The sequence below is a fragment of the Haliotis cracherodii genome, unplaced genomic scaffold, assembly GCF_022045235.1.
Source record: "Haliotis cracherodii isolate W230 unplaced genomic scaffold, xgHalCrac1.p SCAF_5, whole genome shotgun sequence".
NCBI classification, from domain to species: Eukaryota; Metazoa; Mollusca; class Gastropoda; order Lepetellida; family Haliotidae; genus Haliotis; species Haliotis cracherodii.
This window is the reverse complement of record NW_027266308.1, coordinates 68,000,059-68,015,314: the sequence shown is the minus strand read 5'-3', so window position 1 is coordinate 68,015,314 and position 15,256 is coordinate 68,000,059. Positions and strand designations below refer to the sequence as shown.

The 15,256-nt window shown below is 42.8% G+C and overlaps 1 protein-coding gene across 1 annotated transcript; it reads left to right on the top strand.

Annotated features, from left to right (window-relative positions):
• The first annotated feature begins 7,844 nt into the window (after positions 1 to 7,844).
• LOC139442372 (E3 ubiquitin-protein ligase TRIM56-like) lies at positions 7,845 to 10,912 on the top strand. Its single transcript, XM_071223173.1, has 3 exons — positions 7,845 to 7,864; positions 9,591 to 9,856; positions 10,029 to 10,912. Exons 1-3 carry the CDS (start codon positions 7,845 to 7,847, stop codon positions 10,910 to 10,912), a joined length of 1,170 nt encoding a protein of 389 aa, XP_071079274.1.
• The last annotated feature ends 4,344 nt before the right edge of the window (positions 10,913 to 15,256 follow it).

The following is a 15,256-nucleotide window of genomic DNA, read 5'->3' as shown; positions in this document are numbered from 1 at the left end:
CAATATTCCAGCTATATGACGTCGGTCTGTAAATAATCGAGTCTGGACCACACAAATCCAGTGATTGATATCATGAGCATCAATCCACACAACTGGGATACGATGACATGCATCAACCAAGTCGGCGAGTCTGACCACCCGATCCCGTTAGTCGTCTCTTACGACAAGCATAGTCGCTATTTAAGGCAAGCATGGGTTGCTGAAGACCTATATTCTACCCCGGAAACTATATATATATATATATATATATATATATATATATATATATATATATATATATATATATATATATATATATATATATATATATATATATATATATAGTAAAATAATAAAGTCCACGTTAGTCCATCATCTTCTTTATATCAGTTTCATATACATAGTACTTTCGCTGTCTCATGACAGCTCTTCAGTGTAACTGACATTGACTGTCAATGTCAGTTACACTGAAGAGCTGTCATGAGACAGCGAAAGTACTATGTATATGAAACTGATATAAAGAAGATGGTGGACTAACGTGGACTTTATTATTTTATTATATATTACATGTACACCGAGTGAACATTTACCTCATTTTTGTATATATATATATATATATATATATATATATATATAAGGACAACAAAAGTAATTTATGGGTTTTTTTCAGGTACCTATATATGTATATATATACTCTCTGCCTCATAGTATCCATTCACCTGATGAAGGAGTAAGCATATACTCCGAAACGTTGTGTTTTCTCATAATAAAGAAGTTGACATCCATAAATTCTCCTTATGTAATAATATAAATGGTTGGGTTTTTTGCTATTAGATGGGGATATGTTTATTGATCTGATATATTCCTTTAGACCATTTTGCTTACAATGTTTACGAGCTGTTTCCTTAAAACGAAAATATGAATTGATGATAAAAAGTATATTTAATGATTAACTTCGTTGCACGTGTTTATTCATTAGATTCCCAAGATGAAAACAGCCACTGAGGGCCACGGTGCATGCAGATGTCCAGTGACGTCCAGGTATGTACATCATGTAGATACGGTGAGGCACGTGACTCGTGACAGGTATATCTTGGGTATAGGTGTATGTATACGTGGGCCTGTATACAGCGCGCATATCACAAATCAGGTGAAGTTAAGCAACGCTGGATGGGTGATTGACCGCGTTCTGCAGCTTGACTCCTGAGAGGGTTTCGGTCATACCCTAGCCTAAAACACATGTAGCGCACGTGCCCTTAGGCAAGTGACGCTGTTCGAAACATATCTCTCTGCTCACCCTGAAGTGTTTAGTTGTTTGTAAGCTCAGCAATATTCCAGCTATATGACGGCAGTCTGTAAATAATCAAGTCTGAACCAGTGATTGACATCATGAGCATCAATCCATGCAATGGGGATACGATGACACGCATCAACCAAGTCAGTGAGCCTGACCACCCGATCCCGTTAGTCGCCTCTTTACGACAGGCATAGTCACCTTTCACGGCAAGCATGGGTCTCACCCTATAGTGAATGGGTACCCGGTAGGATGATATGGTAATGTGACTGTTAACCTTCTAGCGACTCACAGGCCGCTGTGAAAGTATACTCCCCAGGGAGCTGAGAATGAAAATCAAGTGAACACTGATCCATTGACCGGGTGGATCTTGTAACTTATGTTGATAATCTTTCATCGCCTGAGCGCATTTGAGCAGTTGTAAATAATAATAATAATAATAATAATAATAATAATAATAATAATAATAATGATGATGATGATGATGATGATAATAATAATAACCCACATCCTCTTTGCTGCATTTTGTATTTTTATCTGTAAATAATAATAACAGGACATTTATATTGGGCATATTTCCACACCACACAGGTGCATGCTCAAAGTGCTATTATTACCCCGGTCACTCAACAATCATTCTCAGCTCCCTGGGGATTATACAACTCAAGCTGCCCGTTAGGCGCTTGAAGGTTTACAACCACACGGTCATCTCATCCTACCGGATACCCATTCACTGCTGGGTGAACAGAGGCACATTACGAACAAAGTCACTTGCCCAAGGGGACACCACATGTGTTTACATGTGCTTCTGTGTGGGGCAGAAACGAAGCCCTGGAAACCCTCGGGAGCCAAACTCCCGAAACGCGGTCACCCATCCCGGGACTGACGTCACTTACCTTCACCTGATTTATGACCTGCACGCTGTGCACAGGACCACGTGCCACCACTGATCAGTAGTCCTCCCATTACAACGTGAAGTCTTGCAAAGGGTAAGCAGAAGACGTGTAGGTGGGTGTTTCATACGGTGACGCCCACAATGAAGTGGTCATTTGCTATTCGGCTTAATCCTTTAAATGAATCAAATTCATGTCAGATATTTATCCAGTTTAAAACTTCCCTTTCCAAAGCTGTCGGTACATCAAGAATATTTCGGTATATTACGGTTGGGGCCGTTTTCCTAAAAAAGGAAAGGATGCAAGTTATGTCCACAATACGTCGCCATTCTTGAAAATTACGTTCGATCTCGTACGTGCATTGTCGCGGGTTCGCTTCAGTGAAACACACAGCTACTCTACCGCTAGTTATCACGAGGCTGAAGGTGGTGCTAGTGGCGATGGTGATGGTGGTGGCGATGGTGGCGATGGTGGTGGTATAGCTGAGGGCGAATTGGACCAGAAAGAAGGACTATCTGCGCATCACATCAAATGATGTTAACGATCACAAACCTATAGACAGTTTAAGAAATCTGTTACTGAAATATTGCCGAGATCATACCGTAGTACACCTAGTAAGTTACAGTGTGGTACGTTGCATATGGAAATTGTGAGTTTGGTTTTACGCCGCTTTTATTAATATTCCAGAAATATCACGGCAGGGTGACACCGTAAAATGGGCTTCACACATTGTACCCATGTGGAGAATCGAACCGGGTCTTCGGCGTGACGAGCCAACGCTTTAACCACAAGACTATCCCACCGCCCCTGCCTTTGGCAATAGAAACGAGTATATTTACCCACCCAAAAAAACAACAAAATAAAGCGAAAACACACCAAACAACAAGAAAACAAAAAACACACAAAAACAACAACAAAACAACCGAAACAAAAACAAACAACAACCAACACAAAAAAACAACAAAATAAAACAAAACAAAACCAACAACAAACAACAACAAATAAACAAAACAAAACAAAAACTCAAAACAAACAAACACAACCAACCAACCAAACAAACAAAAAACAAAAACAAACAATACAAAGAGAATAGATTTTGTTATGACAGTTACCCTACTGAGGAGGAAGTTCAGTTTTTTATCAGTTGTTTATTCTAACTTTTTATATAAATTGTGGAAGATGTATTTCTCTGTTATTGCCTATTGATCAGGCCGCACTGGTATTGAGTGAGTGAGTTGGGTTTAAGCCGCTTTTAACGGTATTCCAGACACGGCGTGTCAGCTTAATGTGGGAGGAACGCCCGACGTGATGAAGGTCTCAGACGTTTACCACTTCGGTGAAACCCACAAGCACGGGTATGGTGCTGATAAACCTAGAAACATAATCGGTGCGAACCGGGATTCGAACCAACAATCATAGGCACAGCGAATTGCGGCGCCTTAGACGACTGGGCCACCCGTGCCCCCCGCACTGTTATTGTGTAATGCTAAACTTGTAAAGCCCTTAGCCGTATTAGTTACTAAAAGGTTTAACAGAGGTAAACATCCTTCATGTAGTGTTAGTATTATTGTATATGTGCTGATACACTATTTTATTCTGATTGTATAATAACGGTATTAATACCCCGCTTCTATCTATGTATTTGTATGGTCTGACGTATGTATCATCGGTAATCGGGCCGGATGTAATATCTTATCTTATGTTTTATGGCGTTGGCATGGACAGATGTGATATTTTCTTCTTTTATTTCGTCTCCATAAACACATGTAGATTTACTGCATCAAAGGAATTGACCTTGTATAAAATGTATCATGACATGGTACACAATTATGCTGATGAAATGACAGATGCCTCTGATTAATGACATGGATTAAACCATCAAGCATACACAATTTCGTTTAGAAAAAATATATGATACCCTTTCAATAAAAAAGCAGAAAATAAAACAGAAAAGAAATGTTAAAACGATTTTAAAAGCGGTGCATATTCACGTAGTCCTGTACCATGACTGTGGAATATATTTATTTAAAAAAAAAAAAAAAATCTAGAAAGGCATACAAAATCAAGTCTAGCCAGCTCTAGCTAGCTCTATTCCACAGTCTATGAAATCAGCATAGGGAATTATTTTTATTTTTAGAGTCAAGAAGTGTATTGTGTAATATAAGATTTCACGGACTAAACGTTAGTCTAATATTCACGAGACGGAAGAAGGTCGCTAGAGTAGCCTCCCCTGAAAGGGTCGCACGACCTGTAAAATATACCCAACATCCTTGGTCGGGGGTAGGGCTGGGACAAATGTACTACCCGGGTATCCGACCCCCTATTATCCGACCCTACCCGGGTACCCACTGCAGGTCTCAAGAGTTGGGATCAAAATGTCTGATTGGGAATTGTTTTACCGCAGCCCTGGCCAAAACAATTTAGATACATGTATCAAACGATCAGATCAAGCGTTGACTGAAGTTTTATCTTTACTCAAACATATGCAAGTCAAAAGGAAATTGAATGTGTGTGCGTTGTCAGAAAGAAATGCGAACATTAGGGACTTGTAATGTAACTGAGCTATGGTGAGTTTTTGCCATAAAACAATATATCACATGACTAACCACGGTTTCGGGTAGTCCTGTGGGTACCCGGATCCTACTCAGGACCCAACCGACCCAAGTATCCGAGTTACCCGTCCCAGCCCTAGTAGTGGTATGGACAGAATAATGAGGATATTTGTGTCATTTTTAAGGAATAAAAAGAAAATACTGAAGGAATATTTGGGAAAGTGTACAATTATCCAGACAGCAGCTGAAACTGATTTTCACTGGCGGCCTTGCATGTCCCCAATCAACCATTCAGTCGTCTCATACATAAAGCCTACGAACCGCTAAAGAACAGGTGCATACCGGAGTAAACAAGATTGTTGTACAAACAACTAACATTTAGTATAGGCTGCCTGGAGGAGGGACATGTTTAAAGATTAATAAAGAATAAAGTTAATATTAATTTACTTTCCTTCAGATCAAAGATGCGTATGCATGAAGGACGCGCCATCCGACATCGCTACTGAGTGCGTTGCAAAGCCGTCCTCTTCATACTATCAACGGAAATACAGTAGGGAAAAGGACAAACAACCTAGGAATAATTTGTGTTCAGTTTGTGTATACGGCACCGATGTGGTACAAGGTGTTTTTTTCAGGTGGTTTTACGCCACTGAAATACGAAATACCAACGTCTAGTCATGCTTATCTGTTAAACCATTACGATTGCGCTGTTACAGTTGACTCTGAGCCAGGAATTTACTGCCTATTTTAAACGTGCATTTTAACACGCAATACTGACACTATAGGTCATTTATGACAAAACATTACAAACGTTATCAAATCGTTCATAGGTGAGAAAACTTAGGGTCCTAAAACGAACTATGATACCCGTACCAAATACATCGAATCGAATAACCATTTCTTGTTTGTTTCATGTTTAGCTACCATCAAACATGGGTGTATACTTTCGTTTGCCCGGTAGTGTATGTATACGTGATGACGTCAAATGAGTGAGTGAGTCGGGTCCTATTACAGTTATATCACGGCGTGTCAGCTTGATGTGGTAGGAAGGCCCGCAATGATGCAGTATAACAGTTATATCACGACGTGTCAGCTTGATGTAGTAGGAAGGCCCGCAATGATGCAGTATAACAGTTATATCACGGCGTGTCAGCTTGATGTGGTAGGAAGGCCCGCAATGATGCAGTATAACAGTTATATCACGGCGTGTCAGCTTGATGTGGTAGGAAGGCCTGCAATGATGCAGTATTACAGTTATATCACGGCGTGTCAGCTTGATGTGGTAGGAAGGCCCGCAATGATGCAGTATTACAGTTATATCACGGCGTGTCAGCTTGATGTGGTAGGAAGGCCCGCAATGATGCAGTATTTCAGTTATATCACGGCGTGTCAGCTTGATGTGGTAGGAAGGCCCTCAATGATGCAGTATAACAGTTATATCACGGCGTGTCAGCTTGATGTGGTAGGAAGGCCCGCAATGATGCAGTATTACAGTTATATCACGGCGTGTCAGCTTGATGTGGTAGGAAGGCACGAAGTGATGCAGTATTACAGTTATATCACGGCGTGTCAGCTTGATGTTGTAGGAAGGCCCGCAATGATGCAGTATTACAGTTATATCACGGCGTGTCAGCTTGATGTTGTAGGAAGGCCCGCAATGATGCAATATAACAGTTATATCACGGCGTGTCAGCTTGATGTTGTAGGAAGGCACGAAGTGATGCAGTATTACAGTTATATCACGGCGTGTCAGCTTGATGTGGTAGGAAGGCCCGCAATGATGCAGTATTACAGTTATATCACGGCGTGTCAGCTTGACGTGGTAGGAAGGCCCGCAATGATGCAGTATTACAGTTATATCACGGCGTGTCAGCTTGATGTTGTAGGAAGGCACGAAGTGATGCAGTATTACAGTTATATCACGGCGTGTCAGCTTGATGTTGTAGGAAGGCACGAAGTGATGCAGTATTACAGTTATATCACGGCGTGTCAGCTTGATGTGGTAGGAAGGCCCGCAATGATGCAGTATTACAGTTATATCACGGCGTGTCAGCTTGATGTGGTAGGAAGGCCCGCAATGATGCAGTATTACAGTTATATCATGGCGTGTCAGTTTGATGGTGTAGGAAGGCCCGTAATGATGCAGTATAACAGTTATATCATGGCGTGTCAGCTTGATGTGGTAGGAAGGCCCGCAGTGATGCAGTATTTCAGTCACATCATGGCGTGTCAGTTTGATGTGGTAGGAAGGCCTGCAATTATGCAGTATTTCAGTTATATCATTGCGTGTCAGCTTGATGTGGTAGGAAGGCCCGCAGTGATGCAGGGTGTAGATATTTACAGGGCGAAACTCACGAGCTGACAAACCTAGAAATATAATCAGGCAAAACCGGGATTCGAACCCACGATAAACAGATCCTGAAGGGGACACATAATTAGATCATTGAGCAACCCGCCCCTCTCTGCTCATACAGATGTAACCCTTTGTTGGAATTTTACCTAAAACCGTGCTCTCAAATGTCCATTCCGTCTGTGCTCGATACCCCCATATGTACAGCGGGTCTTCGTGAGGTACCTGGATACACTATCTGATCAAGCCAAAGCCGTAGTTAAACCCAGTTGTAGTACACCTGTAGCGTTATTCAGGTATAATGGCCAGGTAACCTACCTGACTACCTACCATACGGGTGTCTGATACCCCGATACGACTTCAGGACGGCAGTCCATGCATGGCACGCAACGATTCTGCTGTGATTTAGAGAGAACGTCTCGTGGATTTATTGCTGGGTTATATATTGTGTTTGGAGGAGAGCAGTTCAAGTTATGAAACACTGCGGTATATCACTAGTCTGGTGTCGATAATAGCTTTTTGGACTGAACTGAACTGTAAATTGAGACCACGCTGGTAAAACTTGGATTTGAGGATAATCCTGTCTTGTCAACATACAATATATGGGCGGTTCTATTGAACGGAGAATCTTTTAAATCACCTTGCGTTGGAGCAGTGGTTGGGTACCCCGCGTATCAGGTCCACGCCAATGCTCTGAGAGGACTGTCACCTGGTGGAGACTGTGAGGTGGTGGACTTCAGTGTGTTGGCTAGGAACAATGATTGACAAGTGAGACAATGGGATGCACATCGTCAAGGTAAGACTCCATTACAGGTTGCCTGGGCTGTAGATGTCGTCATTGGACAGGTTCACGAACTACGTCTAGGGGTGTGAATGAAGACTTACAATAAAATATTTCTGTTGATTTGAAAGTTATTCTAAATAATGTGAGGGAGTGAGTGAGTGTTATTTTACGCACAGTCTGCAATATTCAATCTTCATCGCGACGGACTGTAAATAGTTAATGCTACGACATTCTAACTATTGGTTTCTCCACGCTGTCGGGGTACCTTGACATATGGTACCCCCTAGACCCTTATCTTAACAGACTAATCATTTACATACTCGTTGTGGAATCTTTAATATATTGAAAGTATTCTAATGGCAAATATCTAGGTCAGTGTAAACTGTTTGCAGCCTAACGTTGCGAGTAACCGCATGTAACCCTACTTAAAAAAATCCGGTTAAAAGAACGTATACGCTTGAAAATAGATTTGAACACAAATTTATAAACGTTGTGTAACCTTACAAGGCTTAAATCAGTTGTAGAGCAAAACTTGAGGTCCAATACAGAACTATGATACCCACTTAAGCTAATCACCATGGAAACCATTTCTTGTTTGTTTCATTTTTAGCCACCATCACACATGGGTGTATAATTTCTTTTGCCCGGCAGTTTATATCACTGATACATCTTTATAATATCTGAACTCCCCATAAATACCAATAAAGGCGGAGTTTGTTTAGGCTCTCATCTGTTGGTTGATTCCGTTGAATACATGCTGTGAGTTACGGTACACACCGGCGATACAGGTGAAAACTCTTCATGTGGGGTCAATGACCTCAATCATACAAGTCGGCCATTATAGTATATTAATTATTGCAAAAGACATGGCGCGGAGAACTCACTGTTCATTGCAATACGTTGCCTTGTTAGCTGTGTATCACAGTGTGTGCCTTCGCTTGGTGTATTTATGGACTCCCGACCGGAATAACGTCGATAAGAAATTGTATACTTACATGGGATATTGGCGCCCCAATGCGGTCGACACATTGTTGTTACAGCAGCGGCATTGCTGCGTTACTTTGATGTCTTAGATGACTCGATTACAACGTTTACCCAATATTGCACTGACCTCAAATACATGGCTCGCTGGTTTTAGGCATTGTTATGAAATGTGTAGGTTATTGTCAAAATATACCCCATATTTAACAAGTCACGTCGTAAAGACATTAATAAACTGTCGAGTTAATCGAATGCCAGATATCGACAAGGTGATAGTGCACGCAGAGGGGTCAGCGGGTTACAACACCTCACTTTGGAGGTATTCGGAGCCAAGCACCTTTGTTCCTTCATCAATAGTTTGCTTGGTCCGAGTTATTTAACATATATACACACAGCTCAAAAGATGTGAAAAAACACCCGATTCTTTTATATGACTATAGTTAATCTCTCATGGCTGGTGGGTATTGCAACACCGCTTTCGTTATTGTTGGTGTTCTTTAAATTGTTTTGAGTAGTAAATATTCCAGTAGTTGTATTGTGGCTTTTGGGAAATGAGCGTGTGAATCACTTGCATCTCCGGAATGTCCAATTTCTCATTCCAGATTAATGGAACAGACCATAACTACCCCGTCTTATGCAAGACAGAACTCTTCATGACACAGCAGATGACTGTGACACCTTTTACCATCTTCATATCACAAGAATGTGTTTTTTTATTTCAGGAATTATCTTTACTGAAACGATGTTTTTGTTTTAGAACGCTTTCAGCTGAGGACCAGTTAAGCTTACGAGACGAAAGTACCAACTGTCCGATATGTTTAAACTCGATTAAACAGCCCAAAACACTACAGTGCCAGCATGCCCTCTGTTCACGGTGTCTTCAACGCTATATCAACAGCCTCGATAATACAGACAAGCTGAGGGGGTTCCCCTGTCCCATCTGCCGGAAGCTGACCATCATAGCCAATCCTGACACGCCACGTCAGACATGGGTTTCGCAGCTTCAAGAATCTGAACAAGTAGGTGCGTAAGTTTGTTCGTTTGATGTTTAAGTCGAAACTTTCTTTCGCATGAAAAGATAGAATCATCTAGATCAGTTGTAAAGATTTGAAAAACTGTTGTGTGAAGTAAAATGCTTTAAAAGTAAATGAAATCGAAATGAATCGTAACAGGTATTAATTATTATTCCTCCCAGAACCAACACCGGTACAGAGGAGAAGTTCCCGCCTAGCCGAACCCAATACTGCCATACATCCGTCACGTGCACGTGACAATGACGTCATCAAGTCCAAAGTGAGAGGCGAGTCCTTAGAGCCTCTGATTGTTGACATCGTTGTTGTTGATGTTGATGATGTAGCTGTGGTCGTGGTAGCCGACTTCAACAACAAGTCGCTCAAGTCGCTGTACAGACAACGAGGACGAGATGAGTTCTCGTCTCTTTCACTTGAGTCCAACCCGTTCTGTGTGGCCTTGGTATCTGACCGCACGGTGGCCTTGACCTTGCCCTGGTCAGACAAAATATGCATAACGGAAGTCACCCCTGACCTTCGCGTAAGCAAAAGCATTGAAACTGACAAAGCTTATTATGGGATTGCGGGGATTGATGAGGATTGTCTTGCCGTGAGCACGACCTGGCAAACGCCATGTTCCGTCGACATCATAGATCACAGCGGAAGAGTCATCAAGACCATCGACACCACCGACTACGGTGACAGTTTGTTCTCCGATCCGTGGTACATGGCTGTCACGCCCTCTGGTGACATTCTTGTATCAGACTGTCAAGAACAGTCACTCTTGTGTTTAGATCAAAGCGGCCACACCAGATGGCGCTACAAGCCTCGTGGGGAGGGAATGTTGAAAATCCCGGCAGGTGTTGCTTGCGACATTGAGGGCAACATTTACCTGGCTGATACCGACCGACATTGTGTCTTGACCATTGACGAACATGGCCGGTTTCTGCGGGAGGCGGCTTCAAGCGCCGACGGAGTTGAACGTCCCCGGTGTGTTACCGTCACGGACGCAGGGCGCATGTATGTGACAATGGAAAATGGGAATATTAGAATAATTAACTTGAGGTGAATGAGTACACAGATGTCAACACAGACATGACATGTACATGAGTGAGTGAGTGAGTATGGTTTTACATCGTGTTTTTCAATATCCAAGCAATATCATGGCGCGCGAAACCAGAAATGGGCTTCACACAATGTACATGTGGGTAATCGAGTCTTTGCTGTGACAAGCGAACGCTTTAATCACATTAAAAACAGTTCTTACGTCTCACTACCGCAAAACAAAGACCTGAGGACATCCCATTACGGATCACGCCAGGACGACCTTTCGCGAACTTTGACCGACCAATGAAAGGACAAACAAGAACTTGACATTAGCCAATCAGAAAGCAGCTTTCTCTATAGTTGTGGCACAAGTTTCAAACTGGTGACTTCCTTTTTAGACGCTTGAAAAATATGTTGACAAAGTTCTCGATTAAAAAAATGAAAACTGTACAAAAGAACACCCTGGAATATCTCATATGTGGCCGGGATTGTATGGCCGTGCTTCTCACGTCTCTTCCGTTCAAATGTTTATCCCATTGAAGCGAGAGGTAGACCATAAGTTTGACGGAATATCCCGTGTCCCAACCTTTCGAGGTTGCATTATTAGAAATCAAATTCCGACTGTCACTTTCCTGATCTGGTAAGCAACGCTCTGATTGGTCGGAAGAAAGGTTGTCCTGACGTGATGTTCTCAGATCTTTAAAACTAAGATCTGATTTAAGTGAGATTGAAAGCTATGCTACCGCCCCTTGATTTACAAACAATAAGAATAGGTCCCCAGTAAACTATTGCTAACCGAGGCCTAACCCTTGACATGCGAACACTGTAACTACTAGGCTACCCCTCCGCCCTGATGTATGTACGAATACATAGCTAGCTCAGCACGGACGTGTCATCGGGAAATAAGTAAATAGTCACACTTTCATTTTTCTGCAGTGCTTTATCCTGGTATGTAAACCATCAATAGACAAAAACGAAGTACAATGCCATTCAATGGTTCACGCCTGACAAGGCCCCCTGTTGCTTGGTGTACGGATCTGCGGGATTTCTTTTGTGAATAAAATTAGGACATAGAAAACAGTGTTGTTCTTCCAACCGAGTCCACGCCAGTGATAAAGGGAATGGAAATAACACTTTTTTTAAATGAGTGTCAGTTAAAAGGTAGCCAAGTACTTGAGCTACCCGGTTACTGAGACTGGGCACCCGTCTCGCTTCTGGAGCCATAGCTGAACAGGGCCATAGTGACAAGAGAACCAGTGTTGACACACGCTAGGTGTCAGGTTGGTATACAAAATATACAAACAACTGCAAACATTCTACAGACAGCGAGTGCTCATATTGCTGGAATTAATAGGCATCGCTGTCAAATAGAACGGCATCTTCCCGAGGCAAGAGAGTTAACTGACTATAAAAGACCAGTTTCCACCCTTGCCGAACTAGGCTGGTATTATGGATTCAGATTTTGGCTGGACTAACGAGTCTATGCATAGTCCAATCAAAATCGCGCAATGAAATCGAAATCCGTTTCGTTAACTGAAATGCAGATTTCGGTCGATTGCAGGGTTTGCAAAGCATGTGCAGCGCCAACTCGTTGTCAACAGATATTTTCCCAATCTTTTCATGTTTTTAATCAAGTTGCTCACGTGATTTGATTAACTTCGCGATGTAAGATCTGTTTTATCACAATATAGACCTTGATTATCAATCAGATCATCTTGACTGTAAGCCGCCATTTTGTTTGAAGGAAAAGCAAGTGATTCGAGTGGTAGAATCTGATTGGTCCATAGGAGAGGCATAGAAGGGACATAACTCATAATTGCCATTGGTGGCGCTACGATAGAGCCCATCCTAGTTCGGCAAGGATGAAAACTTTTAAAGTCAGTCATCTCTCTTGCCTCGGGAAGATGATAGAAGGGTGAATATATTAAATTAAATGTCCGCAGGTCTTATTTGTCAGTTGCTGTGGAAACGGCCATTTTGCATGAGAATGTGACGCCATGTGACTGTAACATGGTAAGACATGGCGCCTCACTTGACTGGGGGTATGGACGTTACAGCAGGAGAGGGCAACACGCATCAGGTCATCTCCTTGGGATGCAGTACAGTACAGTACAGTACAGTTGGACACTTTACGTCATGAATAAAGCGTGCCATTCAGAGAGGGGTCACATCTAACAAATGTTATATGTGGGATCACTCTTTCTGAGTAAAGTACAGATTCACATACTTTTTTGGGTTGAGTCCCATCCGGGATTCGAACCCACATTGCCAGAGTGAGGCACCTAATCGCCAGTACACAAAGTCAGCGATCTAACCCACTCAGCCAACGAGGCTTCCACATAAATTGTAGTCGAGTCTCTGGCAGTAAATTGTCACGTATGAGGTTTTTGTTGCTTTATGTGGTCGCCTTTTGCCCAGGAAATGTCCGTTAAACTAATAAAAAAATGCTAAAGCTGAGAAGGAGATGAGTATAGGCTGTGAGAGCTTAGAAGGGGATGAGTATAAACTGCTAGAACTGAGAAGGGGTGAGGATAGACTGCTAGAGCTGAGTATAGGCTGTGGGAGCTTAGAAGGGGATAAGTATAGGCTGTGAGAGCTTAGAAGGGGATGAGTATAGACTGTAAGAGCTTAGAAGGGGATGAGAATAGACTGCTAGAGCTGAGAAGGGGATGAGTATAGACTGCTAGAGCTGAGAAGGGGTTGAGTATAGACTGTAAGAGCTTAGAAGGGGATGAGAATAGACTGCTAGAGTTGAGAAGGGGATGCGTATAGACTGCTAGAGCTGAGAAGGGGATGAGTATAGACTGTGAGAGCTTAGAAGGGGATGAGTATAGACTGTGAGAGCTGAGAAGGGGATGAGTATAGACTGTGAGAGCTTAGAAGGGGATGAGTATAGACTGTGAGAGCTGAGAAGGGGATGAGTATAGACTGTGAGAGCTTAGAAGGGGATGAGTATAGACTGTGAGAGCTTAGAAGGGGATGAGTATAGACTGCTAGAGCTGAGAAGGAGATGAGTATAGACTGCTAGAGCTGAGAAGGGGATGAGTATAGACTGCTAGAGCTGAGAAGGGGATGCGTATAGACTGCTAGAGCTGAGAAGGGGATGAGTATAGACTGCTAGAGCTGAGAAGGGGATGAGTATAGACTGCTAGAGCTGAGAGGGGGATGAGTATAGACTGTGAGAGCTTAAAAGGGGATGAGTATAGACTGCTAGAGCTGAGAAGGGGGTGAGTATAGGCTGTGAGAGCTTAGAAGGGGATGAGTATAGTCTGCTAGAGCTGAGAAGGGGATGAGTATAGGCTGTGAGAGCTTAGAAGGGGATGAGTATAGACTGTAAGAGCTTAGAAGGGGATGAGTATAGACTGTGAGAGCTTAGAAGGGGACGAGTATAGACTGCTAGAGCTGAGAAGGGGATGAGTATAGACTGTGAGAGATTAGAAGGGGATGAGTATAGACTGTGAGAGCTTAGAAGGGGATGAGTATAGACTGTGAGAGCTTAGAAGGGGATGAGTATAGACTGTGAGAGCTGAGAAGGGGATGAGTATAGACTGTGAGAGCTTAGAAGGGGATGAGTATAGACTGTGAGAGCTTAGAAGGTGATGAGTATAGACTGCTAGAGCTGAGAAGGAGATGAGTATAGACTGCTAGAGCTGAGAAGGGGATGAGTATAGACTGCTAGAGCTGAGAAGGGGATGCGTATAGACTGCTAGAGCTGAGAAGGGGATGAGTATAGACTGCTAGAGCTGAGAAGGGGATGAGTATAGACTGTGAGAGCTTAGAAGGGGGTGAGTATAGACTGCTAGAGCTGAGAAGGGGATGCGTATAGACTGCTAGAGCTGAGAAGGGGATGAGTATAGACTGTGAGAGCTTAAAAGGGGATGAGTATAGACTGCTAGAGCTGAGAAGGGGGTGAGTATAGGCTGTGAGAGCTTGTCTCACCTTTCGGACACACCCTCCTTGGCAATCTCACTAAATGGCCTGGCGGGCCCATGTGCGAAATACGCATAATGTCGGAAAGCGCACGTTAATTCTCCTATAGTAAGTAAGTAAGACGACGTGTTCCGCGAGCGAAAAACGGGTAATGTCGGAAAGCACACGTACAATCTCCAAATAAAACACATCAGACCACGTGTTCGTGTGATACGAACTTGGAACCTGCTCCGCTGACTCGTGTTCCCAGCACAACGTAGCGCAGATTACTACGTTAGTTAGAGTTACTTCCCTTACTCCACAAACCATGTGCTCGCTGAATCCCGCTCCTTAGCGGAGACGGTCATTCAGGATTCAGCAAGATGTTGATTTCTTTGTTGGTAGCTACATCAGATAATATGTTTTCATATGATACATTATACAAACGTCGCTCTCA

What these genes read in the sequence shown, in the direction of transcription:
- LOC139442372 (XM_071223173.1), top strand. Translation starts at nt 7,845, where the DNA reads ATGGGATGCACATCGTCAAG. An exon ending in ATGGGATGCACATCGTCAAG is followed by an intron (nt 7,865 to 9,590) that starts GTAAGACTCCAT and finishes TTTTTGTTTTAG; the next exon opens with AACGCTTTCAGCTGAGGACC. An exon ending in TCAAGAATCTGAACAAGTAG is followed by an intron (nt 9,857 to 10,028) that starts GTGCGTAAGTTT and finishes TATTCCTCCCAG; the next exon opens with AACCAACACCGGTACAGAGG.